The sequence below is a fragment of the Balaenoptera musculus genome, chromosome 2 (assembly GCF_009873245.2).
Source record: "Balaenoptera musculus isolate JJ_BM4_2016_0621 chromosome 2, mBalMus1.pri.v3, whole genome shotgun sequence".
In the NCBI taxonomy this organism is placed as follows: domain Eukaryota; kingdom Metazoa; phylum Chordata; class Mammalia; order Artiodactyla; family Balaenopteridae; genus Balaenoptera; species Balaenoptera musculus.
In genome coordinates, this window is record NC_045786.1 from 37,422,023 (window position 1) to 37,448,568 (window position 26,546).

Here is a 26,546-nt window from a genome sequence, read left to right on the forward strand (position 1 = left end):
AAAGGTTAAGTAATGATGCCATGGACCATTTTGTCCTGCTTTGTCTTAAGGCTGAAGGACTGTGTGCCTCTGCCTCCGTGTCAGCCATCTAATCGTTTGAGGTTGAAATTTTGAGAGGACAGTAATGTGACTTCACTCTTTATCATTTATTCTGTGAAAAACTTCCATATTGGACAGGACCTTGGAGAGAGCATACTTCAGTGAAAGGCCAGTGCTTTTAAACTGGATGTAAAATGGAGAGGTGCCTTTGGATGTGCAGGGACTGTGGTCTTAAAATACTCTCCACTAAAAATAAAAATCAGGGCTCCTTGGGGAAATGGCTGATTCTAAGTCTGGGGCAAAAAAATGCACAAGATAAGTCTGGGATGTCTTTTCATTCCAGTTAGTAAGGAAGCTCTCAAAACCTACTAAGTTTATGTCAAAAGTACTGAAGAGTCAACCTGGAAAGGCTCCCACTGGGCAAACGTGAAACAGTTTGAGAATCGATAAGGATGATAATTATATTGGATTAAAACATACCTAATGGTTAATTCATGAGTTTATAATGATACTGAGAAAAAGATTGACCACCATTAGAGGCTGCTAGATAATTAACTCATTATTTTGAAAACTAATAAATAAAGGAAAAGAATCCAACATTTATCCTGTCTTTTCTATGTCAGCTGTACCACTGGGTAACAAAATAATAGATCAGAGAACATTTCTCTTGATAGAACTATTGCAGCTAATGAATGAAGAAGGAATGACAGAATTAAAATATCACTATTTTGGGAGGTCGCCTTCCAGAATGGTGAAGTGAGAACCTTGGGATGTGTGTACAGATGAAACAGTATTGGATGAGTTGATAATAGTTGATGAGTTGATAAATGTTGACAGTGGGTGGTGGGTTGGTAACAACTTTATTAAGATATAATTCACATATCAGTGTGAATTATTCAGTGTTTATTAATTAGCTATTTTACCTAAAGCATTTTAAAGAGGAAGAAGAGGCAGAAATCATTCCTTCTTCTGGAGAAGGTGGAACAAAATCTATATCATAATCATCTTCATCAAGCTCAGCACATGGAGATTTCCCAGTTGAACTTTCTACCAAGTTTTTCTTTTTTCACTGTTATCTAAAGTAATGCAGTTGTTAAACATAGATTATTTTAATGATTAGTGAGTGGAGTATGATATATGTAAAACTTCATATTTCCATGAATATCATTTAGTGTTGTTAATCCTTCCTTCTAAGATATATGGCATAAAGTAAAAGGAGATCTCTGGTAAACATGGAATGGGAAAGAGGGTTATAGCTCTCAGCTCAAATGAATGAGAATTGTTTACTAGCCATATATTCTGCTATCCCGTCTTCCTTTGGCCCCAGTAATTTTAAGGTGGCTTAAGCTACACATTATTCCAGGCAGTAGCTCAGCAGTGTCACAATTTGTTACACAAGAGGTGTAAATATGCTTGGTAAAAGTGTTCTTTCAGGTTGAAGCTAGGTAATTATGAAGCACGGTATCTTGCTGGTAAACCATTGCTGTCATTGGTGGTGCTCTTCCTTCTTTTCCCGATTTTCCCGAGGCAGAGAATTCAGTTATTCCTTTGTTCTTTGGGTTTTCAGTGTGCTTTGATCATTTTCTCCCACCTCACTCCCCATTCGGCTTCCATTTATGCTTCAAGCCTAGGCCAGGTCCCATTTTTCTGCAAGCCTTTTCCTAATAAGCCCTTGCCTAATGTCTTTTGTGCTTATTTTAACCAGGTCATTTGTTATTTAAGTGAGACTTCATGTAGTTAAAGATTATATATTTCAAATGTTACCGGTTGTAAATGTCAAAACAGTTTTTTGACCAAAAAAAAAAAAAAACAAAACTCATTACTCTGGACACAGTTGGAACAGTGCTCTACCCCCCAATAAATACTGTGATTAATGGAAAGTGCATAACTCCACTGATATTTTTTTCCCTCACTTTTTAGGATCATGGCTGCTGTTCCTCAAAATAATCTACAGGAGCAACTGGAACGTCATTCAGCCAGAAAACTTAATAATAAATTAAGTCTTTCAAAAACAAAATCTTCGTAAGTATTTTGGTTGGTTTGCTTCCATACAGGCACTAACACAAGTGAAGTACCCTCTCTTTCAACTCTTTCATTGTAGAGATGAGGAAATGAAGCTGAGAGGGTCAGTGATTTTCCCACTTTGCAAATTAATGGTAGAGCATGTTTTAGCAACGCTAGGTAATGTATTGTTCAGCACCTTTGCATGGTTTCTAGCACATGGTTTTTGTTCAGTAAATATTCATTGAATGAATGAATACAAATCTTGTAAATTTGGACAAATCGGTGTTTTTAATATTTTAATATAATTTTATATCCTTTTCAAAAACCGTTTCTAAGGAAACTATAGCTCTCCAGTTCTGTTCTTTCCTCCAAGCTATATTCCAAACTCCTTCTAACAATACCTAATATTTCATAATCTTTATTGTGCCCTTACCAGGTTCTAGACACCATTCTGTGTGCTTGACTGCAAAGTCTCCGTTGACCTTCATGTCACTAAATCCATTCGATGTCCAGGACTCTTGCCTCTTTCACTTTTCTTTCAGATTTCAGCATAGCTGGCAGTTTTTAACTCTTTTCCCCATAAAACTTTTATCAGAGTAGAAACAAGTAGCCACGTTTTTCGCTTACGCCGTCCCCTCCCTCTGGAGAGGCTATTAATTAAGGACTATGAGCCTGAGAAACAAAGTAGTAGGAATGGCCCAGATACTCTCAAAGCTGAATAATTAGCTTCTGAATAGGAAGAATCAGAGCATACAAAGCATAATTTAAGTTACCTTACACATTTTAAAATCAGAGAGGGAGATAAGATTCTTCGCTCGCTCATTTGTGATGCAAGGAAGTAAGTTGTTATATAAATTAAAGTTTTGTATACTTGCTGGGTTTGTATACTTGCTGGGTTTTGTATACTTGCTGGGTTTGTTGAAATTAATCCATCTAATTCAGTTTTTCAATTATTTTTCAGAGGTTTCACTTTTAAAAAGAAAGTATCTTCAGCCAACGATGTATCTGTAACTAGTGTGTCAGTAGCAAAAGCTCCTGTGTTGAATGATAAAGATGTTAATATTACTGAGGGCTTTTCCTTCAGTGAACCTTTTCCCCACACCACAAATCAGCAGACAAAGATCAATGACTTTAAAAATACTCCAGCTGGACAGCAAACTAAGAGAGTTGGTTCAAAACCATTATTGCCAAATTTGTCACAGGTTCCTCAGGAAGTTTTATGCACTACCCAGAACACACTGGTTGTAAAGGAATCCTGCGATGCTACTTTCAAGAAATTAGAATTTAGTTCTTCATCAGATTCTCTTATTACCTTCAATGATTGGGATGATATGGATGACTTTGATACTTCTGGAGATTCAAAAACATTTGTGACACCACACCAAAACCACTTCATAAGAGTAAGCACTGCTCAGAAATCAAAAAAGTCTAAGAGGAACTTTCTAAAAGCACACCTTGATAAAACAAATACAGTAAAGACTGATTTGACTCCTTCCTCCTCTGAGAGCAAGCAGGCATATTTGATTAAGAAACAGAAGGATGACTCAGAATGGTTAAATAGTGATGTGATTTGCATTGATGATGGCCCCAATTCCGAAGAGCTGATAAATGAAGATACTCAGGAAGATCACCCTTTAAAAACTCATTTGGGAGAGGAAAGAGGTAAAAATTATTGTTTTATTTCATTTCAAAAGGTTGTATTAGTTTATGCAAAACTAGGCATTGGGAACAGCAGCAAATATGATTTAGCTTTTTTTTTTTTTTTTTCCAAGCCAATAAAATCGCTGTTTATTGGCCTATTCTTGAATTTACTTAAAACCCACACATGAGAGTCATATAATGATTTAGCTTTTGTCCTTAGGATGTACAGAAGTGCTTATACATCCTAAGCACCATCTGTTGGCCACGTTCTTGAGGCAGGGCATACTAAGGAAATGAAAGATTTTATTCTGCTATTTATATAAACAACAAGGATAGCTCCGTGATTTTATATATGAAGAAATATGTAGAGGGACTTCCCTGGTGGCGCAGTGGTTAAGAATCTGCCTGCCAGTGCAGGGGACACGGGTTCGAGCCCTCGTCCAGGAAGATCCCACGTGCCGCGGAGCAACTAAGCCCATGAGCCCCAATTACTGAGCCTGCACTCTAGAGTCAACGAGCCACAACTACTGAAGCCCGCGCACCTAGAGCCCATGCTCCGTAACAAGAGAAGCCACCGCGGTGAGAATCCCGTGCACTGCAATGAAGAGTAGCCCCCTCTCGCCACAACTAGAGAAAGCCCGTGTGCAACAACAAAGACCCAACGCAGCCAAATAAATAACTTTAATTAATTAATTAATTTAAAAGAAAGAAATATGTAGAGAATATAATGCTTAGTGAAATAAGTCAGAGAAGGAAAAATACTATATGATATCACTTACATGTGGAATCTAAAAAATAATAAAAATGAATCTATATACAAAACAGAAACAGACTTGCAGACATAGAAAACAAACTTACGGTTACCAAAGGGGAGAGGGAAGGGGGAGGGACAGATTAGGAATATGGGATTAACAGATACAAACTACTATATGTAAAATAGATAAGCAACAAGGATTTATTGTATAGCACAGGGAATTATACCCAATATCTAGTAATATCCTATAATGGAATATAATCTGCAAAAAAAACTGAATCACTTTGCTGTACACCTGAAACTAACACCATATTGTAAATCAACTATACTTCAATAAAAAGAAAAGAAAAGAAGGTCCATAGAAGTTAAAATGGCTTCTTAATGGTCTACTGGCTGGTTGGTAGTAGAAATGGGATGTGAAACTAAGCCTTTGTGTTATAATTCTTTTATGGTTTGTACCACCTAATGTTGATGTATAATATGATCTAATCATGCTATTAAAGTATTGTAAATTACATGCAAATTGTTTTCAGTTTAGGTCTCATAGTTATTAGATGTCTAGAACTTAATAGCTGACATTAGCCATATGTGGAGGTACCCACGTTATGAAACAGTTGTAAATATGAGACAAATATTTTTAAACACCTGAATCCCATCAGGGTTACTATAGGGTGAGAGAGGACTGAAAAGTGATTGATAATAAGCAAAAGTGTAGTCTAATCAAGCATGTTGCTATTTATGAAGAGAAAATTTGGTAAAAGGTAAACTAGAGAGCAACAGTTTGGCAGTGTTTTCCCACATAGTCAAGAGAGAGACACTCTGGGAGACTTAAATAACTAAGACACCTTTGTGGTAAAGTAGAGATTGTTTATCTGTATAAACAACAGTGTTTGTACAATTATCAGGCTTACTTGTACTTTACCCTTATTTAAGTGTGAATGAAAAACAGAGAAACGAAAGTACTGATAATAAGGATGGGTTTCATAATTTAACCAGAGACAGTCATGAAAATCCTTAAGCAAATCATCAGCCTCAATCCAGCACTCATTGGACTTAATCCAGTTGACTCAATCATGGTTTATGAAGAAACAAGGCAACACTAACGTGTGAAAGGAGAGAACTTGTATCGCACAGAGTGGTGGTAGTGCTTATGACTTGCTCAGAGCACTCACTCACAAGTGCTCACACCCTGTTCTTTCTGTCTCATTAATATTAAAATAACCTATGTTTATCAGCTGTTTTTTTGTACTTTAGATAATTGTGAAAAGAAGAAAAACTTGGAAGAAATGGAATTACATTCAACTGAGAAATCTTCATGTGTTGAGCTTGATGAAGATGATTATGACATAGATTTTGTTCCACCTTCTCCAGAAGAAGGAATGACTTCAGCCTCTTCATCCTCTTTAAAATGCTCTAGGTAAAATAGTTTATTAATTAATAAACATTGATTCTGGGGTAGCTGAAATAATTTAATTTAGTTATGTAGTATCATCTCAAAATTGATTAATTTCATGCTTCTGCACAATTTATTTTGTATCCAAATGAAAGCATCAAAAAGTCCCTATTTATTTACATTTTATTTAATTGTTGGTATTCTAAAGCTGTAAAGTTCCATTATGATTCATTACATGGGACCTCTAAACAGTTTTATGTAATTGATCTTGGCATGTGGGATATAGTCCTAAAGATACTATATTTCCAATCTCATGTACCTGAAATGACCCAAAACTAACACCTTATTTGTGAAGTGACTTAGTAAGTAATGTGTTCTTCTTCGTCTTCTTTTTTTTTTTTAATTTTTTTAAAAATCCAAATAGAATTGACTATTGTATTTGTCATTCACTGAATTTTGGTACATTAGTGACATGATTGTGGTTAAGTGGTAGTATTATGGGAAAAATAGAGTCCACATAGTTCATTAATAGCTGAAAATACTAATAGTCTTTGTTACCTACATCCTCACCCCAGTCTAAATCACAGTTCAGTTGAGTGGTCTGGTATATACTCTGCTGTTAACCATATTTTGATGAGAAACAAATCCCTCTAGTATATCACCTGAAGGCAGGAAGGAGGTGTTTGCCTGCATAACCTAGTTTTCCCTAGGTTTTTGTTTTAACAGGTGGGTTGAGATGTTTAAAGGGGTGGGAAAGGTTGAAGCATGATTGCTGTTAGACAACAAAACAGAAAAACTGTAAGAGCTCCCCTCTTTCACCTCCCAATAGAAATTGAGACAGAATTGTAGAAGAAAAACTGAGCAAGAGTTCATATAGCATTCATCAACATTCTCTTTTAACAGGAGAAGTAGTTGAGGCCTAAGGAGGAGCAGGGGATTGTCTGGGGTGATAATTAACGGCAAATGGACTAAGATCCAGTGTAGGGTTATTTCCTGGGCCACACCATTCCCTGTTGACTGCCTGGCTTATTTCTTTGTTTATTAAAAAAGTGTGTATTGCACAGATAACATTGTAACCACATTAACAGGATACTTACTGGTAGTCTTACAGTCCAACAAACCAAACATTTTCTGTATCCACATTAAGTTTTTTTATTTTTTTTTAATTGAAGTATAGTTGATTTACAATATTATGGTAGTTTCAGGTATATAGCATAGTGATTCAGTTTTGTTTTGTTTTTTTTTCAATTATATTCCATTATAGGTTGTTACAAGACATTGAGTATAATGCTTTGTGCTATACAGTAAATCCTTATTCCTTATGTATTTTGTGTCTGTACTCCTAATTTGTTCCTCCCCCATTCCCTAGCCACATTGTTTTGTTTCTTCTCTACGTGTGTATATGATTTTTACATTGCCATAATCAACATGTAGCTATAATTTTTCAATCTGCTTTTCTTTTAACATTATTTTTTAAACATTTTCCATATTGCTACATAGTCATTATTTTTATTCCTTTTAATGGCTACATAATTTAATGAGTTGTCATACCATAATTTATTTTACCTAGATCTTCAGCAATTGGAAAATGGTTGTTTCCAAGGTAAATTCTCTCTATATTTTTCCATTGCAACCTAGTATACATATTTGTATACATTATAAAACTAAAATAGAAGTTTCACAAATGATACTATATGTGCAGTGCACACAAATTTTCTGTTATATTTTATTTCATTTTAAAGTGCTGGTTGTGACTTCTGAATTAATTTCAGAGGTGTAATGGTCAGATAACATATGACAGAAAAGAGAACATGTTTTTGTAACTCCTGTATTCCTAAACCTCTTTAGCTGGGCCTCAAAATCCTCCATCTTCAGACCCCAAATTACCTTTACAACTTTATCTCCAGTTATGCTCTTACAGTAACCCTAAGCTCAATAGCCTAATGAGACTTATAACATAGTTATTCATCATTCTTTGATTTAGTTAGGAGATTGCATTCCAAAATCCTGCTTTAGAAAAGTACAGTTGATTCCTGAATATCGAGTAAATAGAATTGTCTTTTTTATCTCTCCTTTGTAAGCTGTCACTTTCCCATACCCATCATTCAAGGTTTCCTCAAATCCTACCTTCTTGGCAAAGCCTTCTCAAGTTCCAGAAAGTGTTATCTTTCTTTGGATTGCCATAGTACCCTCTCTTTAATACTCCTTTAGTACTAATTTATTTTGTTACTTTTTTTTAAAAATTATTTATTTATTTATTTATTTATTTATGGCTGTGTTGGGTCTTCGTTTCTGTGCAAGGGCTTTCTCCAGTTGTGGCAAGTGGGGGCCACTCTTCATCGCGGTGCGCGGGCCTCTCACTATCGTGGCCTCTCTTGTTACGGAGCACAGGCTCCAGACGCGCAGGCTCAGCAATTGTGGCTCACGGGCCTAGTTGCTCCGTGGCATGTGGGATCCTCCCAGACCAGGGCTCGAACCTGTGTCCCCTGCATTGGCAGGCAGATTCTCAACCACTGCGCCACCAGGGAAGCCCTATTTTGTTACTTTTAAAGTATGTTTTATATCCAATCAGACTGACCATGTTTATATGTGTTAATATTGGGGCCAGGGTCTTCCGTGGTGGCACGGTGGTTAAGAATCCGCCTGCCAGTGCGGGGCACACGGGTTTGATCCCTGGTCCAGGAAGATCGCACCTGCCACGGAGCAGCTGAGCCCGTGCACCACAACTACTGAGCCTGTGCTCTAGAGCCCGTGAGCTACAGTTATTGAGTCCACGTACCACAACTACTGAAACCCACTCGCCTAGAGCCCGTGCTCTGCAACAAAAGAAGCCACCACAATGAGAAGCCCACGCACCGCAACGAAGAGCAGCCCCCACTAGCCACAACTAGAGAGGGCCCGCGCGCAGCAACGAAGACCCAATGCAGCCAGAAATAAATTATTAATAAATTAATTAATTAAAAAAAATATTGGGGCCAAAAGATGGAAAACTTTGAGGGCCAGCTAAAGAGGTTTTAGAATAGAGGAGATAGAAAGACATGTTTCTCTTTTCTGTTACATAGCATCTGACCAGTTGTGGAAAATATTAGAGGAAAAAGTATGCATTTGGTCTAGTCTATACTGTGATCGGTTTAATATTTTTTAATTTGTAGTGTGTTGAAGGATCTCGACACCTCTGACAGCAAGGATGGTCTTAGCACATCAGAAGACTTGTCAAAATCTGAGAAAATGACTACACAGCAGCCTAATCAAGAAACCTGCACAAGCTATGATGGTACAAAAGTGTTTGGGACATAACACGTATTGTAACTGCTTACTTTTGAAAACAAAAGTAAGGTTGTATTCTTAACCTGTGACGGTATAGTACACGATGGCGAGCTCATAGTTCCTTTTCCTGTAACAGTGAATCATCCGTAATAACCAACCACCATGGGTTAACCATTGTTGCTCAAACAGCTCAGAAACCGAGAAACTTGTTTTCTCACAAGGTGACTTTCTAACAAGTAACATTTTCAAAATAGACAATGAATTATTTCTCCTACTGAACCAAAATTTTGCCTTCCTGTAACTTTAATCTTTGTGAGATAAGTCTGAAGCGCCTAGCGCTAAATAATGTTAGATCTTTTACCTCTTCTTTATAGGTACTGGTTTCTGGACCTTTCATCCTCCTGGTTCTCTGGGTTTGATTCTTGGTGTCCGCTTGAAGTTTAATACTTTTTGTTTGTTTGATTTGTCTCTAATTCATTTTTAAATTTTCTATTAAATATCTAGTATAAATAATCCAGTAGCACTACAAGGCTTTGAAAGACAGCTGCCTCCTTTCCCACTCCTGATTTCTACTTCCCAGAGGCTTTTTTAGGCTTGAGATTTGTGTTCCTCTATTCTGAAATTTTTTCTGGTATCATTCCTTTTTATTTTCTTTCTTTGTTTTTTCTTTTCTCTTTCACTCTTCCTGGAACTTTAATTATTGGGCTACTAGACCTCCATTAATTAACTTTTCTATTTTTCATCTCTTGCCTTTTTGCTTTCTGGGAGATTTCCTCAATTTTTAAATTAACTCTTTGATGGAATTTTTCATTTTCATCAAATTAATTTCCAAGAGCTGTGTTGTATTCTCTGAGTATTTCTGTAATGTTTTCTATTCTTGTTTGATGGGTGCTGTACTTATGGTGTGTGTGTGTGCATGCACACGCACATGTGTAGTGATCTCTGTGTGTTGTTCCTGTTTCTTCTGAATTTCTTTTTGTTTATTTTGGTCTCTGAGTTTATTGTTAGAGATGTTCCTGAAAAACCTGATGTTGTAGGCACTCTTCTAAGTGCCTTAATATTAACTAATTTAATCCTCACAATGATCCTTTAAGGTGGTTTCTGTTATCCTGTTTTACAAATAAGGAAACCCAAGTACAGGAGAGTTAAATAATTACTCATGGTCATAGAGTTAGACAGCAGCAGAGCTAGGATTTGAACCCAGCAGTCTTGAGGCTCTTGAGTTTACTTTGATAGCCACTGCAGTATACTGTTTCTGCCTCATTAAGTTTCACTGGTAAAATGGTTAGTGAGGACGAGAGCAAGGACAGAGTCCCACAGAATGTCATTAGCGCCTCCCTCTCAGCTGACATCAGTCCCTTCATCACCACTTCTTGTTCATCTTGTTACATGTCTGCCTTCAGACTGTGTTTCTCTCCCTTGTGCACGGGGATGCAAAAGACTCAGTCATATGACTCTAGAAGTTCAAGGTCTGAGGCAGCAAGAGGGAACAGGTGGGACATTGGCTGTAGAGTGATGCGGACCTAGTATACAAGCCTGCCTCTTCCCACTCCTGGCTGGGTGACTATGCCTAATTAATTAAGCTTCTTTGGACCTCAGTTTCTTGTTCTGTTAAATGAGGAAAATAGTGTCTGCCTTGCCCAGTAGTTGTCAGGATTCAAGGTAAAGTGCCCAGCACACTGTAGACCTTCAATAAATGGTAGCTATCATTATCTGCTAGTCTAATAATCCTTTCAAAGAAGGAAATACGTTGAGATGGCTGGTTTATTTTTATGAACTCTTGCTAACTCTATAATTGTTTCCTCTTTTTCTTAGAGCTCACAAAGCAGCCATTTGATAACATGTTCTGGAATTTTGCCTTGAATTAACTTGAAGATCACCAGCCTGAAGCTTTTGGCATCCCTTTAGAATTTTTTTGAAAATTAGAACTATGTTTGCCTGTCTTCACTCTTCCATCACCTCTCCTATTCACTAGATGCTGCATGCATCAGTGACATTTTCTTTGCAGGTTTCCTTTGTACTCTGAGGTGTAATCTGTCTAGGCGAAGAGGCCTGAGCTCCTTTCCAGTAGCTGTATCTCTCTGAGCCTGTCTTGGTTTTCATTTCCTTTGGACTGTTGTTTATGCTCCTCTCTCCAATCCAATGCCCATTCTCCTTGCAGAGAAAACAGATGTGAAACAGGAACCCAGCAAGTCCACTTTTACCATTTCATACTTCATGACCCTATTTACATCAGCCAAAACTAGTAAAAGTCCACACCCCCAGGTCATTTTCACAAAGACTCATGCGTCCCATCGTCTGTGTTATGTCCCCCCCACCACCCCCATCTGTCCTCTTTTCCTCTCCTTCCTGCCCCTTAGACCCTTCAACCCACTGCCCTCGGTCAACAATTTCCCAGTAGCCTCATTCTCTTCTCTGATTGTCTTCTGAGAATACTGTTGCCTCTGCAGCCCACCTAAACTGTTTATTTCTCCTGCACACCTTAGGCCCCAGAGGTAGGTAGGCATCTTCCTTGCTTCCCATTGCTACCCTAACCCATTTTTTTTTTTCTTTCCGTCATATAAAGCCACCCCTCCTTTGACATTATTTCTTAGTTACATAGCTGAAATTTAAAAGTGTGAAGTGGGCTGGCCAGATTCAGATGTCCAGACATTGTTATCAGGAATTTCTCTCTTTCACATCTGCCTTCTCTCTCTTCTCTTTCATCCCATCTCTCCATCTCAATCTCCCATTTCCTTCCATCTCTGTTTTCTGCTTTTCCTTGTGTTGGCCTCATTTTCAAGCTAGTGTTTTTCTCCGTGGTGGCAGAGATGGCCACCAGCAGCCTGTCCAACTTGTTAAAGAGAGAGGTCCTCTTTTCCAGTCAGTCGAAAAACTCTTAGATCTAATTCTCATTGAGCTGCCTTACATCAGATGCCCACTGAGGACGTGGGAGTGGGGATGGGAGTAGTCTCCAAAAAGAAAGTCCAAGTGCTGTACTGTTAGGAAACACTGGTTGGCAGGCAAACCAGAGCAACAGGTGAGGTTCTTACCTGTCCATACTTTATGATGTACTTTGTATGGGCATGGTGAGATTTACACCTGAAGTTAGTAAAAAATCATAAACTTTTGTATCTTACAACAACTTTGGTTACCCTAAGAGAAATAATGAGAATTAACATGAAATGAAAGGATAACATAGTTATGAGCTCTTATGATCTAGAATAGAGACAGTATGACTTCAAATTATTTCATAGGCAGATAATGGGAGAATATATGGTTGTTTCTAATCTCGTTTGTAAACTACTTCAAGTTTTACATGCATGGCTTTCAAATTTTTAAGTCTTTTTTGTTGTTGACAAAAAATATTAACAACATAAATACTTTATAGCTAGACAGATAAGTTTACAGCAGCAACTTATTCGTGTGATGGACCATATCTGTAAATTAGTTGACACTATTCCTGATGACAAGCTGAAAACTTTGGATTGTGGGAACAAACTGCTCCAGCAGCGGGACATAAGGTATCTTGATTTTTCTCCTTCTGGAATATATCTGATTGTGTTTCCACCACCACTGTAAGTCACAAATGTATAGGGCAAGATTTCCAGGCATTCTGGCCAGGAAATTGAATAGGATAATTATCACTTTGTCTTTTTTTTTTTTTTTTTTTTTAATTGGAATGTTGTTGATTTACAATGTTGTGTTAGTTTCAGGTATACAAAAAAAGTGATTCAGCTATACATGTACATATATCTATTCTTTTTCAGATTCTTTTCCCATATTGGTTATTACAGAGTATTGAGTAGAGTTCCCTGTGCTATATACACTGTGTCTTAAATTTATTACTTTTTCAAACTGTTCCTTTAGCATTTGTATTCAAATTTTTAAGATTGGAAAAAAGAGGATATATTTTGCCACAATTTGGCATGAAAACTAAAGATAAACTTGTGTGCCTACCATAGCTGACTACTTATAATTAATTTGATGTTCTGTGCTCTCTCTTCAGAAGGAAACTCCTAGCTGAAGCAGATTTTAATACGAGTGATGCCATTGTTCTTGGCTCATTGTGGAGATGCAGGCCTGATTCACTTGGTAGCTCTGTGGAGGATATGGCATCTGTTTCCCCACCTTGTGCATTTCCAAAGGGTGATTCCTGTCCTACAGGGAATTCTGTTAAGGAGTTCACTTTTCCAAACCTTTCCTCAAATTCCGTTTCTACTGGGGAGTGTTTACTGACTCCTACCCCAGGAAAGACAGGATTCTCAGCCACCACCAAGAATCTCTTTGAAAGACCGTTATTCAATTCCCATTTACAGGAGTCCTTTGTAAGTAGCAACTGGGCTGAAACACCAAGGGTAGAAAAAAGAAATGAAAGTTCTTATTTCCCAGGAAATGTTCTCACAAGCACTGCTGTGAAAGATAAGAATAAACACACTACCTCTATGAATGACTTGGAAAGAGAAATCCAGGCTTCCTATGATATTGAGAATTTTGACATAGATGACTTTGATGATGATGATGATGACTGGGAAAATGTGATGCATAATTTAGCAGCCAGCAAGTCTTCCACAGCTGCCTATCAACCTATTAAGGAAGGTCGGCCAGTTAAATCAGTATCAGAAAGAACTTCTTCTTCAGCCAAGACAGACTGTCTTCTGGCATCTACTGCTCAGAATAAAAACTTCTCAGAGTCAATTCAGAATTACACTGGTAAGTTTAAAATAAATTGAATGCTTATATTTTATATGAAAACAAAACTGTCCAAAATAGGAATTGTATAAGAAAAACCATAGCAAATCATCATGGCCTGAAAACGACATTGTTTCTATGCAAATTTCTGCTGATAATATGAATGACAAATCACAATTTCAAAAGCAAGTTGCTCTTTTGTCTCTGTAGCAGCTGTAGTTTTATAAAATGTGTAATTATAACCTATTGTAGTAAAGCTCTAAAGTCATTACAAATGTGCTTTGCCTTTAAATTAACATTTTTTAGTCCCTAAAACAGTAAAGCTCATGAGGGCCAAGTTTTTAATGATTATGGGGGATGGATAAAAAGCAAAGCTGAATTTATGTTAAAGATGTAATTGTGTGTATTTTTAGAATTCTGGATTGATGAGAACTGATCAGTTTATAAAGTAGAGAAACATGTTTTATGTCTTCAAATATTAAAATTTAGGCAGCCTAAGAAAGATAAGTCAGAAATTTCTTAAATCAGTCAAGTTATTTCTTTTGGTCTAGAATCATATTAATTCATTCAACAAATATTTATGGAGTGCCCACTGTGTGCCATGTTCTGTGCACAGGTCCTGGTAATAGATGAGTAATGAAGAGCTCCTGCCCTCTTGGAGCTCACAGTTTACTGAGAGAAGTTTTTGGAAGAGTGAAATTAGCCGTGGTAAAGGCTGCAGAGAAAACCCAAAATTAATTTTAAAACCTTACATCGACCCTATAAAGTTATCAAAAAGTGTTTTTTTTTTAGCTGAAACAAGTTCATACGTGTAAGGTTTCGTAAAGTACAGTCCTCCCTGTTTTTGCCATTGATGACTTAATGTCACGGAGGTTGTTCTTACAGTTCCTCTGTTGACCTTTAAAATAACCATTAATGGATTTATTTTTGTGTCATGTTTGGGCGTGTCATACTTGGTGTTCGCAATTATCTTTGCCGTGGTTGAGTGCCGGGGTTGATGTAACCGCCAGGACTGGCGTGAGCACCTCTTGTTCTCTGTGCGGAGCCGGAGTTGCAACAGCGAGGAGGCAGCATGGGGGCGGGCGCGAGAGACGCCATGGAAGAAGAACCAGAGGAAGCTGGGGTGATTCTGCGGTTTCAGACCCAGTGACTGGGAAAACCGTGACACTGTTAACAGAAACAGGGAAGTCAGGAGGCAGGCAGATTTGGAGCAAAGCTGAGGAGGGCTGTTTTAAGGCTTGTTGAGCATGAAGTGTTGAGAAGTCATTCAGGTAGAAATGTCTGGCAGACAGTTGGAGGTGCGTGCAGGACTGGAACTTAGGAGGGCATCCATCAAGTCTTAAGAAAGAGATCTAGGCGTTGTGTGCACACCAGTGATGTTTAAGGTCATAGGACTAGGAAAATTCAAAAAAAAAAAAACAGTCTAAAGAGCCCAGTCCCAAGTGTCCGAAAGATTCCCAAATTTAAGGGGCAAGTGGAGGAAATGGAGCCAGGAAAGGGAATTTAAAGCAAGTAGAAAACCCATGATTATCTTGAAGGTCAAGAGAGAAGAAGGAGAGAATAAATAGTAGTGGTAGATGCTGCAGAAAAGTCAAGGAAAGACTTGAATTTGGCCCTTAGGAAGTCTCTGGTGGCTTTGACACTGCGCAGCGAGGAAACTCTGATAAACAGGTAAAGAAGGATGTGCTGCAGGGAAACATACACCAATGATTATGCAGGGCAAAGGGTTAAAATGCTAAAACTGATTTGTTACAGTAATGCCCTGATTTCTAACATTGATTATTTTCTTAGACAAGTCGGAGCAAAATTTAGCATCCAGAGATCTGAAACACGAGCGTTTCCAAAGTCTTAATTTTCCTCATACAAAAGAAATGATGAAGATTTTTCATAAAAAATTTGGCCTGCATAATTTTAGAACTAATCAGCTAGAGGCGATCAATGCTGCACTACTTGGTGAAGACTGTTTTATCTTAATGCCCACTGGTATGTATTTTTAGATATGAATTGGCAGGAATCCATTGGCAGATGTTAAATGAAAGCCCTTTAATAAAAATAAAAAGAACCTACATAGTATTTCTATCATTTAGGGACCTCTAAACCTCCCATGCCATAGTTAGGAAAGTGTATCACCTCAATCCTCTCTTCTAGTTGTTGATATGATAGCATTTATTGCCCTTTTAAGATTTTGAACTCAAAGCTCATTGTGTTGAATTGATCTAGGATTTTCCTTTGGGAATTTTTCTTTTTTCTAGTCGAAATTAGCCTGGAGCATGAACCAAAAAATTACTGTCAGAGACCACTACCATTTCTGGCAGTTTATTTGGTACAACCTAGTGTTGTATGGTGGTTAAAAATCATCAGCTTTGGAGCGATGCCCTAGGCTTAAAGCACAGCTCTGCCACTTATTAACAGTGTGGACTCGAGCAAGGCACTTCACTCCCTGAACCCCAGTCTCCTCGTGTGCGCAGTGGGGATAATACCAACGTGCCCACTTCACAGAATGTCTTGAGGATTAAGTGAAAAGCATTGAGTGTAGTTCTTTCTTGTCCTCAGTTTTGAAGAGATCCAGGACTTTTCATCATGCTATTAAAGTTTATAACAACTGTTCAATGATTTATAGCCATCTAAGTAAGAATATTAAATAAGCCATTAGGATAAGAGGCATGGGGACATTGTAAATCAACTATACTTCAATTGAAAAAAAAAAAGGCAGCAGCAGCATTGGGAGTTTGGTTTCATTATTCACATGTAGTCTTCCCTCTGCCTTTTACTCACCTTTGTTGTGACCTTCAGCAATTAGTTGTTGCCATCATCATTAAATAATGTTGCCTGGGTATCTGAATTTTTTCAAACTGATTTTAAATTTTAGACAGTGTTGGTTTGTTTAATCAGCAGCATTCCATACTTCATTAACTTGTTCAGTCTGTGTCTTATGATTTGACTCCAATTTGGTACTCCAAAACTGAAGCTGGAGAGGACCCTGGCATTGATCTCGTCCAGAGGTTTGAGGTGTTGGTTCAATGGTAGAATTCTCACCTCCCGCGTCCAGTGGTTTTCATGGCTTTCCATTATCCTCTAGGGTTTCAAGGGGGCATTTTTCAGGGTCTTTCTCAAGTAGACTTTTAAAGTAATTCTGTTGCATTTAAGTTTCCTGCCCTGATTCTTGCTTTTGCTATGATATGCACCTACATAAGATGTCCCAAGAGATCATTTTTACACATTTAAATTGACCAAATATTTTGGCTCATTCAAATACGGCATATTTTGGCACCATGGAGAATATCGCTTGGTGTCCTATTAGTTAATTACTTTAAATATTATATGTAATTTATATTGTAACTTTTGCCTTCATGCTCTCAAAGTAGAATCTGACAGATTTTGTTGTTGTTGTCATTTCTTTTAGGAGGCGGTAAAAGCTTGTGTTACCAGCTCCCTGCCTGTGTTTCTCCCGGGGTCACTATTGTCATTTCTCCCTTGAGATCACTTATAGTAGATCAAGTCCAAAAGCTGACTTCCTTGGATGTAAGTTAAAACACTACCAATTATAATAAAAATGCTAATAAAAACATAATTTAAAAACAATTATATTTCAGTACTCTGGGTAACCTTTTTCATTAAATAGTTCATGGATTATAAGAATAAAGCACGGCAGTTATATTAAGTTGTACATTTAAGAACAAGTCTTTGAGAATTCTGGTACAGATAACCTTCTGGAGTTCAGTCTGATTTTACTCTAGAAGAATGTATTTTGGTAAGAACTTTTAACCTGTATTTTACTGATGTAAATTTTTTTTTTCTAATATGGAAGGATTTCTTTTTTTACTCCTGTCAGATCAGCTTAGTTCTCTCTCACTCCCTTAATATCTTAAAATGCATACACATGTGCATGCCCACACACATATGTCCTTTTTCCTCCTGGCTGAGGTTAAGAAAGTGTATGAATGCAGTCTGTTAAATCCTGCATGCTGTGATCAAACAGAACTGTTTTCAGCGTTATGAACCACCACCCCTCAACAAGACCACTGGTTTGATTTTTCTTCCCAAGGATGTCTCAGTACAGTGATGGAAGCTATTGTTCAGCCATTCATGATGTTATGGTCCTTTCATTGTTGTTATGCATTAAAACCCAAAAGATGCATTTACCTAAAAAAAAAAATGTGGTCATACATTAGGACTGGAACCTTCTGGATGCTGAATTCATATTTATCTTACTTACAGATATGAAAAGCTAAGGAAGTAAAGAAACGGGAAAAAAGAAAAGAAAAGGAAGTAAACAATGGGAAGAATATTTGACTTATGGTTAACAAGGGTTTTTTTAAAATATGTACTGATTACTTTTTATTATGTTGAGATTCTCTTTCCTTTGACAGGTGTGATATGTGACTTGTAAAATATTTATGAAACCTACGGATAAATGTAATCTTGAGTCAGATGAATGGGTAAAATTTAAATTGTTTACTACTTTTATGCTTAGATTCCGGCTACATATCTGACAGGTGATAAGACTGACTCAGAAGCTACAAGTATTTACCTCCAGTTATCAAAAAAAGACCCGATTATAAAACTTCTTTATGTTACTCCAGAGAAGGTTTGTATTTATATCATTATTTTAAAATACTATATTAAAGCTGTTTTAGAAAAACAACCCAGTTCTCCCTGCTGAGTAAGGAAAAACCCGGTCTTTCCCTTCTGTGTTTCTCTCCTTTACTACTCACATAGAATATTTCACTTCTAGTCACCAAATGTATGGAGGTTTTTCCTTACATCAAGCGGTTCTCTGTCAACTACCCAGAGATAGTGTCAGGTCCCACAGGTTAAGGGCTCAGTCCCACAAGATTCTTACCACTCTGCTTCAGGGCCCAATCCACAGGGTACCCGCAACTTCTGTCTGACTTGGCTACAAATCAGAGGTTCCCGTGACCTCCTCCTGCTTGAATTCAGTGACTTGCAAGAGCAGCTCACAGAACTCAGGGAGACACTTACTTACATTTACCAGTTTATTAAAGGCTATGGTGAAGGACACAGATAAACAGTCAGATGAAAAGATACACAGGGCAAGGTCTGGGAGGGTCCTGAGCACAGGAGCTTCTGTCCCTGTGCAGTTGGGGTGCATCAGCCTGCAGTACGTGGATGTGTTTGCCAACCTAGAACCTCGCTGAACCCCATACTTTTGGGATTTTATGGAGGCTTCCTCACGTAGGCATGAACAATTATTGACTCCACTTCTAGACTGACTCCCTTCTCTGGTGGATGGGGGTCGGACTGAAAATTCCAAGTTTCTAATCATGGCTTGGTCTTTCTGGTGACCAGCCCCCACCCAGGAGCCCACCCACAGTTGCCTCAAGAGGACAAAAGATGCTCCTAGTGCTCTTTTTTTTTGGCTGCATTGGGTCTTTGTTGCTGCGCGTGGGCTTTCTCTAGTTGTGGCAAGCGGGGGCTACTCTTTGTTGCCGTGTGCTGGCTTCTCTTGTTGCGGAGCTCAGGCTCTAGAGCGCAGGCTCAGTAGTTGTGGCTCACGGGCTCAGTTGCTCCGTGGCACGTGGGATCTTCCCAGACCAGGGCTCGAACCCGTGTCCCCTGCATTGGCAGGCGGATTCTTAACCACTGCGCCACCGGGGGAGTCCCGCTCGTACTGCTTTATCACTTAAGAATTTACAGGAATTCCAGGAACCCTGTGCCCAGGAACTGGGAGCAGAGACCAGTGTATCTTTTCTGTTATCTCATAAAAGCCCATTAGAATATGTATATTTAAAATTTTTTGACATAATTTCTGATGTACAGTTTAGTGCAAGAATTCCTGTATAACTTTCACCAGGAAACCCCAAATGGTAACATTTTACTGTAGTTGCTCTATCATTCTCTCTCTCTCTTTTTCCCTCGAACATTTGAGAGTAAGTTGCAGACATATCTTTTTAACCCTAAATACTTCACTGTACATCTCCTAAAAACAAGGAATTCTCTTGCATAACCTCAGTACAGTTATCAAAATTAGAAAATATTCATTGATGCAGTACTATTACTTTATCTGTAAACCTTATTCCAGTTTCACTAGTTGTCCCAATAATACCCTTTCTAGCAAAAGAAAATCCTAGATTATGCGTTGCATTCTGTCTTTCATGATTTTGACAGTTTTGAAGAGTGAAGGCCAGTTGTTTTGAGGACTGTCCCTCAGTTTATGTTTCCTCCTGATTGGATTTGTATTCGTCATTTTTGAGGGGAATATCACAGAAGTGGTGATATGTTCTCAGTGTATCCTATCAGGAGGCATTTGGTGTTGATTCATCCTATAATATTACTGGTGATGTTAGTTAACTTTGATCATTTGGTTAAGGTGTTGTCTGCCAGACTTCCACTGAAAAATTAGTCTTTTTTTGTGATTATTAATTACAAAAATAAATGTAATTTTTTTTTTGTAATTGTAGGTATCCTGTTGTGGAATACTCTTGAGACTATGTAAATATCCTATTACTCATCAGACTTTGACCCAAGAGTTTTATCATCCATTGACGATTCCCCATTACTTATTATTGTAGTGGGTGCCAAATGATGATTTTTTTCTAATTTAGTTGGCATTCTGCTGTAAGGACAGGCTTTTCCCTTTACCCACATATTTATTTGTATCAATATGAAATCATGGATTCTTAATTTATTCAGTAGGTTATAATAATTACTATTATGTATTTTGATGTTCTAATTGTCCTAGGTTTGGCCAGTGGGAAAGCTCCATCAGACTGGCTTCTGTGACCTTTTGACATGTCTATCAAGACGTGGGTGCCAGAGATGGTCATTGCTACTGGCATGTCATTGCTTCCAGGCCCAGTTATGGACAGAGCTACAAAATATAAATATATGTACATATATATATATATATATGTACATATATACGTATATATTTCCCCCAGACAACACACACACGTAACACATGTCTCTAACCCTGCTACCACTGTAAACATGTGGTGGCTCCCAAATACACTGAGGCAGAAAAATTCTTTTAGAACCACTGACCTAATACAAAACTGTTTGCTAAATGTGGGTAAACATTCTAAAATGCCTCATTTGCTATTTCCTATTACTTCTAATTCTATTCGTAGATCGAAATCAGAACCAATTTTATGTGGAGGTTTTAATACAACTTAAGTCGTAGTGGAACTTAAAGACAACCAAATCCTTAAGGTGATATGTTTAAGTATTTTTAAATGTCTGATTAATGCATTTCTGGTCTAGGTCTGTGCAAGTAACAGACTGATTTCTACTCTGGAGAATCTGTATGAGAGGAAGCTCTTGGCACGTTTTGTTATTGACGAAGCACATTGTGTCAGTCAGGTAAATACTGTTCTCTATGTCTTGAGGTACCAATAAATTGTACTACCAACAGTATATATATTTTCAGAGCCAAGAGAAAAAATATTGAGTGAATTATTCTGCTATTTCACTGAAAAATAAGGTGGTTCTTAATATAGTGAGCAGTGTTTGCTTTATATAAGGAAGATCCAAATAGTCTGAAAAGCAGTATTTTGTTTTTTTCCAACTAGTGGGGACATGATTTTCGTCCAGATTACAAAAGAATGAATATGCTTCGCCAGAAGTTTCCCTCTGTTCCAATGATGGCTCTTACTGCCACGGCTAATCCCAGGGTACAGAAGGACATCCTCACTCAGCTGAAGATTCTCAGACCTCAGGTGTAAGTTGTTGAAAGTTATTAATTTTAAAACCCTGGGGCAGTGGTTCCCAGATTGCTGCACATTAGAATCATCTATGGAGTCTTAAAAAAATCCCAATGCCCAGGTTGTACCCAATGCCAATGATATCAGAATGTGGGGGGCTGGGAGCCAGTATGGTTTGTTTTTTGTTTTTTGTTTTTTGTTTTTTTGGTTGCATTGGATCTTCATTGCTGCGTGCAGGCTTTCTCTGGTTGCGGCAAGCGGGGGTACTCTTTGTTGTGGTGCGTGGGCTTCTCATTGCAGTGGCTTCTCTTGTTGCAGAGCACGGGCTCTAGGCATGCGGGCTTCAGTAGTTGTGGCGCGTGGGCTCAGTAGTTGTGGCTCGCGGGCTCTAGAGCTCAGGCTCAGTAGTTGTGGTGCACAGGCTTATTTGCTCCGTGGCATGTGGGATCTTCCCGGACCAGGGCTCAAACCGTTGTCCCCTGCATTGGCAGGTGGATTCTTAACCACTATACCACCAGGGAAGTCCCAGCCAGTATGTTTTTTAAATTCCCAAGTGACTCCAATGTGCAGCAAAATTTGGGAGCCAGGACCCTGGGGCTTTTCTTCGCTCACTGAAATTAAAACTCTATCCCAGTACCTGTTTTGGAAATAGGGATAAAGTGCATGCCATACCTGTTAAATCCTAGGATAGTCCCAGTAATAAACTAGCTTTTATTTATCCAGTTTTGGCTCCCGTATATCCTAGAGTATACATGATGAAATGAACAGATGAACCTGCTTTGTCATTTTCCTCTGACGTCCCAGCTATATCCAGGATGTTGAAAACAGTCCAGAAACTATGTATACAGCTTTTTTAACTTTGTTTTCATCTGAACAGCAAAGTGCTTCTTATTGCCACCAAATCCATAATTATTCAATAGCAAAAACTACTATAAAAAATGTCCCCATGGGCTTCCCTGGTGGCGCAGTGGTTGAGAATCTGCCTGCTAATGCAGGGGACACGGGTTCGAGCCCTGGTCTGGGAAGATCCCACATGCCACGGAGCGGCTGGGCCCGTGAGCCACAACTACTGAGCCTGCGCGTCTGGAGCCTGTGCCCCGCAACGGGAGGGGCCGCGATGGTGAAAGGCCCGCGCACCGCGATGAAGAGCGGTCCCCGCACCGCGATGAAGAGTGGCCCCCGCTTGCCTCAACTAGAGAAAGCCCTCGCATGAACCGAAGACCCAACACAGCCAAAAATAAAATAAAATAAATAAATAAAGTAGCTATAAAAAAGAAAAGTGCTTTAAAAAAAAAAAAAAAAAAAAAAAATGTCCCCAATATAGGTTGCACTGAATTATTTTGTGCCTCTGTATGACTTTGTAGAGACAGGTACATTCTCTGACGGGTTAATTTACTCAGCGAATATTTACTTAACAGCTGTTGTCTACCAAGGTTAAAATATTTTTTCCTTCTAATTTATTAGTGGGTGCTTTAAGGAATGGAATGCTTTGAGGAATGGAATTAGTGGGTGTTTTAAGGTCTGAAGGAATAATGACTAATGTATTGGGGTGAATTTTTAAAGCTTTGTTAATTTGGAAACAAAGAGAATAAGCTGGCTCTGTAAATATTATAACCAGTAAGAACAATAACAGCATCGCAGTGGGTAATGAGAAGAACTCTAAGTGCCATATGAGGGGACATGAGGGGGTTTGAGATTAAGATAGCTTCAGAGGCCTTTGCAGATTAAACTGGCATTCTTAAGCCCAAGGATTTTAGAGTCCTCAGAATTTTGTGCGTGTAATCAAAAAAATTGGAATGCAAATTTTTTTTTTTGGCTGTGTCGGGTCTTCGTTGCTGTGTGCGGGCTTTCTCTAGTTGTGGCGAGTGGAGGCCACTCTTTGTTGCAGTGCATGGGCTTCTCATTGTGGTGGCTTCTCTTGTTGCGGAGCACGGGTTCTAGGTGCACAGGCTTCAGTAGCTGTGGCACGTGGGTTCAGTGGTTGTGGCTTGCGGGCTCTAGAGTGCAGGCTCAGTAGTTGTGGCACATGGGCTTAGTTGCTCCGTGGCATGTGGGATCTTCCTGGACCAGGGCTCGAACTTGTGTCCCCTGCATTGGCAGGCGGATTTTTAACCACTGCACCACCAGGGAAGCCCCAGAATGCAAAAATTTTAATTTAATCTTACTTGCAGAGGAGTGTTTGTATAAAATTTGGGGGAAAAAGATATTTTCTTCCATAATTGATTTACATTACAACATTATATTTAAGGTGTCTTCAGGTTCTAGTGAAGAACCCACATGCTAGAAATTTGCTTCTACAAGTACTCCATTGATCTATAAAAGCTTTTTTTTAAATAAGCAGTGTTTTTAGCTTTTTTCCATCAGTTTATGCCAGATGCAATCTACTATTCTTTTAGATCAGTAATATTAATTACCAAATGCCCATAGTTAAAAGAAGTGATATAAATTCAATTCACCTTTTGAGTAACCTTTTGAAAGTGTAGAATTTGTCATTTTTGTTTGAGTAAACATTGCACATACAGGTTTAATATCTTTTCCTAGTAATGTGCGGGGGAGGTCTGCTTGGAAAAGTAATAGATTGTACATTTCCTGAGTCTAGCATGTGGTGCCCTGTGCATATTTGGCACTCAGTAAGAATGAATAAATGAAACATATGGAGGAACTTTGGTAAATGTGGGTAAAATATGAAAATTTGGGCAGGTCTGTTGACTCAGTATATTTGGTACTTCTATATTTGGGAGAATTTAAATCCCTAAGTGGAAGTAAAAGATTTTAACAAACACTTTCTGTTACATTTTTTTCCTGATCTTCTTTTCTGCCCATAGGCCTCTTGTTTGGATTAAATTTCCCAAATGCTGCTATGTCATGGCCCTGGTGAAGGCATGTGTCCCTAGGGTTGAAGCCATGGCCCCCATGCTTCTCTCCTACTGCCAGTCTGTGATAATAGTCTTCATCTTTGGGAAATATGAGGATGGAAATAAATAAAATGGATTGACTTTATTCCTTTTCCTTAGGGCCTTAAAATACGAACTGAGAAAGAGAAAAGAGATAGACATTTAGACAGTAAATACAACAATAATACTATAATACAACAATAATAGCTAACACTTACATACCTAACCTATACAATGTGCCAGGCACTGTTCTTGGCATTTTATGTGTATGACTCATTTATCCACACAAAAGTCTTATGAGGTCAGTACTCCTATTTCCCTCACTTTATGGATGAGGAAACTGAAACACAGAGAAATTAAACAGCTTAAACAAAGTCATACACCTAGCAAGTATTGGAGTGAGGACTTAAACCCAAACAGTCTGCTTTCAGAACCCTTTAAATACTGTACCAAATGCAGAATGAAGTAAGTGGTGATTAGAGATGTAAATGGACTGCTGGAACTCGGAAGGCAAGATTGACTGTAACCCAAAGTAACAACTAACTGTTACGAGGAGGGGTCAGGTAGGGTTTTATAAAGGAAGTGGACTTTGTAGGAACAATGGTCTTTTTAAAGTTTTAAATGGCTGTACTGAGATATAAATTACATACCTTACAATTCACCTATTTAAAGTATGCAGTTCTATGGGTTGATGTTTTGCTTTATTTTTCGTTTATTCACAGGGCTGTGCAACCCCACCACTACCTAATTTTAGAACATTTTCGTCTCACTTAAAAGAAACTCCATACCCATTAGCAGTCAATTCCCACTATTCCCTATTGCCCCAACCCTAGGCAATCACTAATTACTTTCTGTGTCCATAGATTTTTGCCTATTCTGGGCATTTCATGTAAATAGAATCATATATTATGTGGCCTTTTGTGATTGGCCTCTTTCACTTAGCATAACATTTTCAAGGTCCATCCATGTTGTAACACATATTGGTATTTCATCCTTTTTTTATTGTATGTATATTCTATGTTTTATTTATCCATTCATCATGTAATGGATATTTGAGTTGCTTCCACTCTTTGGCTGTTATTAATAATGCTTCTGTGAGCATTTGTATACAAATTGTCATGTGGATGTATGTTTTTATTTCTCTTAGGCATATACCTAGGAGTAGAATTGTTGGGTCATATGGTAACTCTACATTTAATCTTTTAAGGAGCTGCCCAATTATTTTCCAAAGCAGCTGCACCATTTCACCTTCTGTAGTATATGAGGGTTGCAATTTCTCCACATCCACACCGACACTTGTTACTGTATCTTTTTGATTATACTCATCCTAGTGGGTATGAAGTGGAAAGTGAATGGCATTTTAACAGGTGAAGAGTGAGAATTCAGGGCTGAAGTTTCTGGCATGAAATTACAGGTCAGGCCCAAGGAATGGTGGATAATCCATTGGATAAGAAGAGAAATATAAAGGGATGACCCTAGAAAGGTGGCTTGTGGCCAGATCTGGAGGGTCTTGCATATCATGATGGTAAAGTGTTTGGACTCTCTTATGTAGGCATTTTGACCTGGGGAGCGGCTTGATCTGAACTCTATGGTTGAATGATAACCATGGCAGTGGAACAGAAGATGGAGTGGAGGAACAAGAGATTAGAGGCAGGGTGGCCCTTTAGGATCCCAGTTGTAGCCATCTAGGAGAGAGATTCGCAACACCAGAAGAGGAAGGAAGGGACAGAATCCAGAGAGAAAGCAGAGTTGAATCAATGAGACTTAAAAGAATTTTGGAAAATTGTACCACTTGTACATTTTTTAACTTGACACCTAAAATTTTTCAACATGACTTTTTTTGTTTTTTGTTGTTTTGTTTTGGTTTTTTGAGGGAGTTCCCCAACCAGGGATTGAACCCAGTCCCTCAGCAGTGGAAGCACGGAGTCCTAACCACTGGACCACCAGGGAATTCCTCAACATGAGTTTAAATAAAAAGAACAGTGGTCTGTTGTAAATAACATTTTTAAACAAAATTGTTACTTAGCTCTTTTAAATGTATCCTGTAGACTATAAACATAATATAGCAATTCTGTACCTACTTTCTCCCACTTATAGAAGACATAATAAAAATTTTAACTCTTTAACAGGTTTTTTAATTTCCCCTTTTCTTTTCAAACTCATATTTCTCTTTCAGTTTCCCTACAGAATTTTATCCTAATTTTATCCTGTTTTTATGC

General features: G+C 38.3%; 1 protein-coding gene across 1 annotated transcript in view; it reads left to right on the top strand.

Annotated features, from left to right (window-relative positions):
• BLM (BLM RecQ like helicase) overlaps positions 1–26,546 on the top strand; it is a 90,015-nt gene that overhangs the window by 22,436 nt on the left and 41,033 nt on the right. The window contains exons 2-12 of the mRNA XM_036844776.1: positions 1,960–2,061; positions 3,005–3,705; positions 5,693–5,855; positions 8,984–9,105; positions 12,469–12,601; positions 13,087–13,790; positions 15,561–15,752; positions 17,173–17,291; positions 18,244–18,357; positions 20,994–21,092; positions 21,302–21,450. Coding sequence (XP_036700671.1) covers positions 1,964–2,061; positions 3,005–3,705; positions 5,693–5,855; positions 8,984–9,105; positions 12,469–12,601; positions 13,087–13,790; positions 15,561–15,752; positions 17,173–17,291; positions 18,244–18,357; positions 20,994–21,092; positions 21,302–21,450 — 2,594 coding nt within the window. The 5' untranslated portion in view covers positions 1,960–1,963. The remainder of the gene's footprint in view (positions 1–1,959; positions 2,062–3,004; positions 3,706–5,692; positions 5,856–8,983; positions 9,106–12,468; positions 12,602–13,086; positions 13,791–15,560; positions 15,753–17,172; positions 17,292–18,243; positions 18,358–20,993; positions 21,093–21,301; positions 21,451–26,546) is intronic.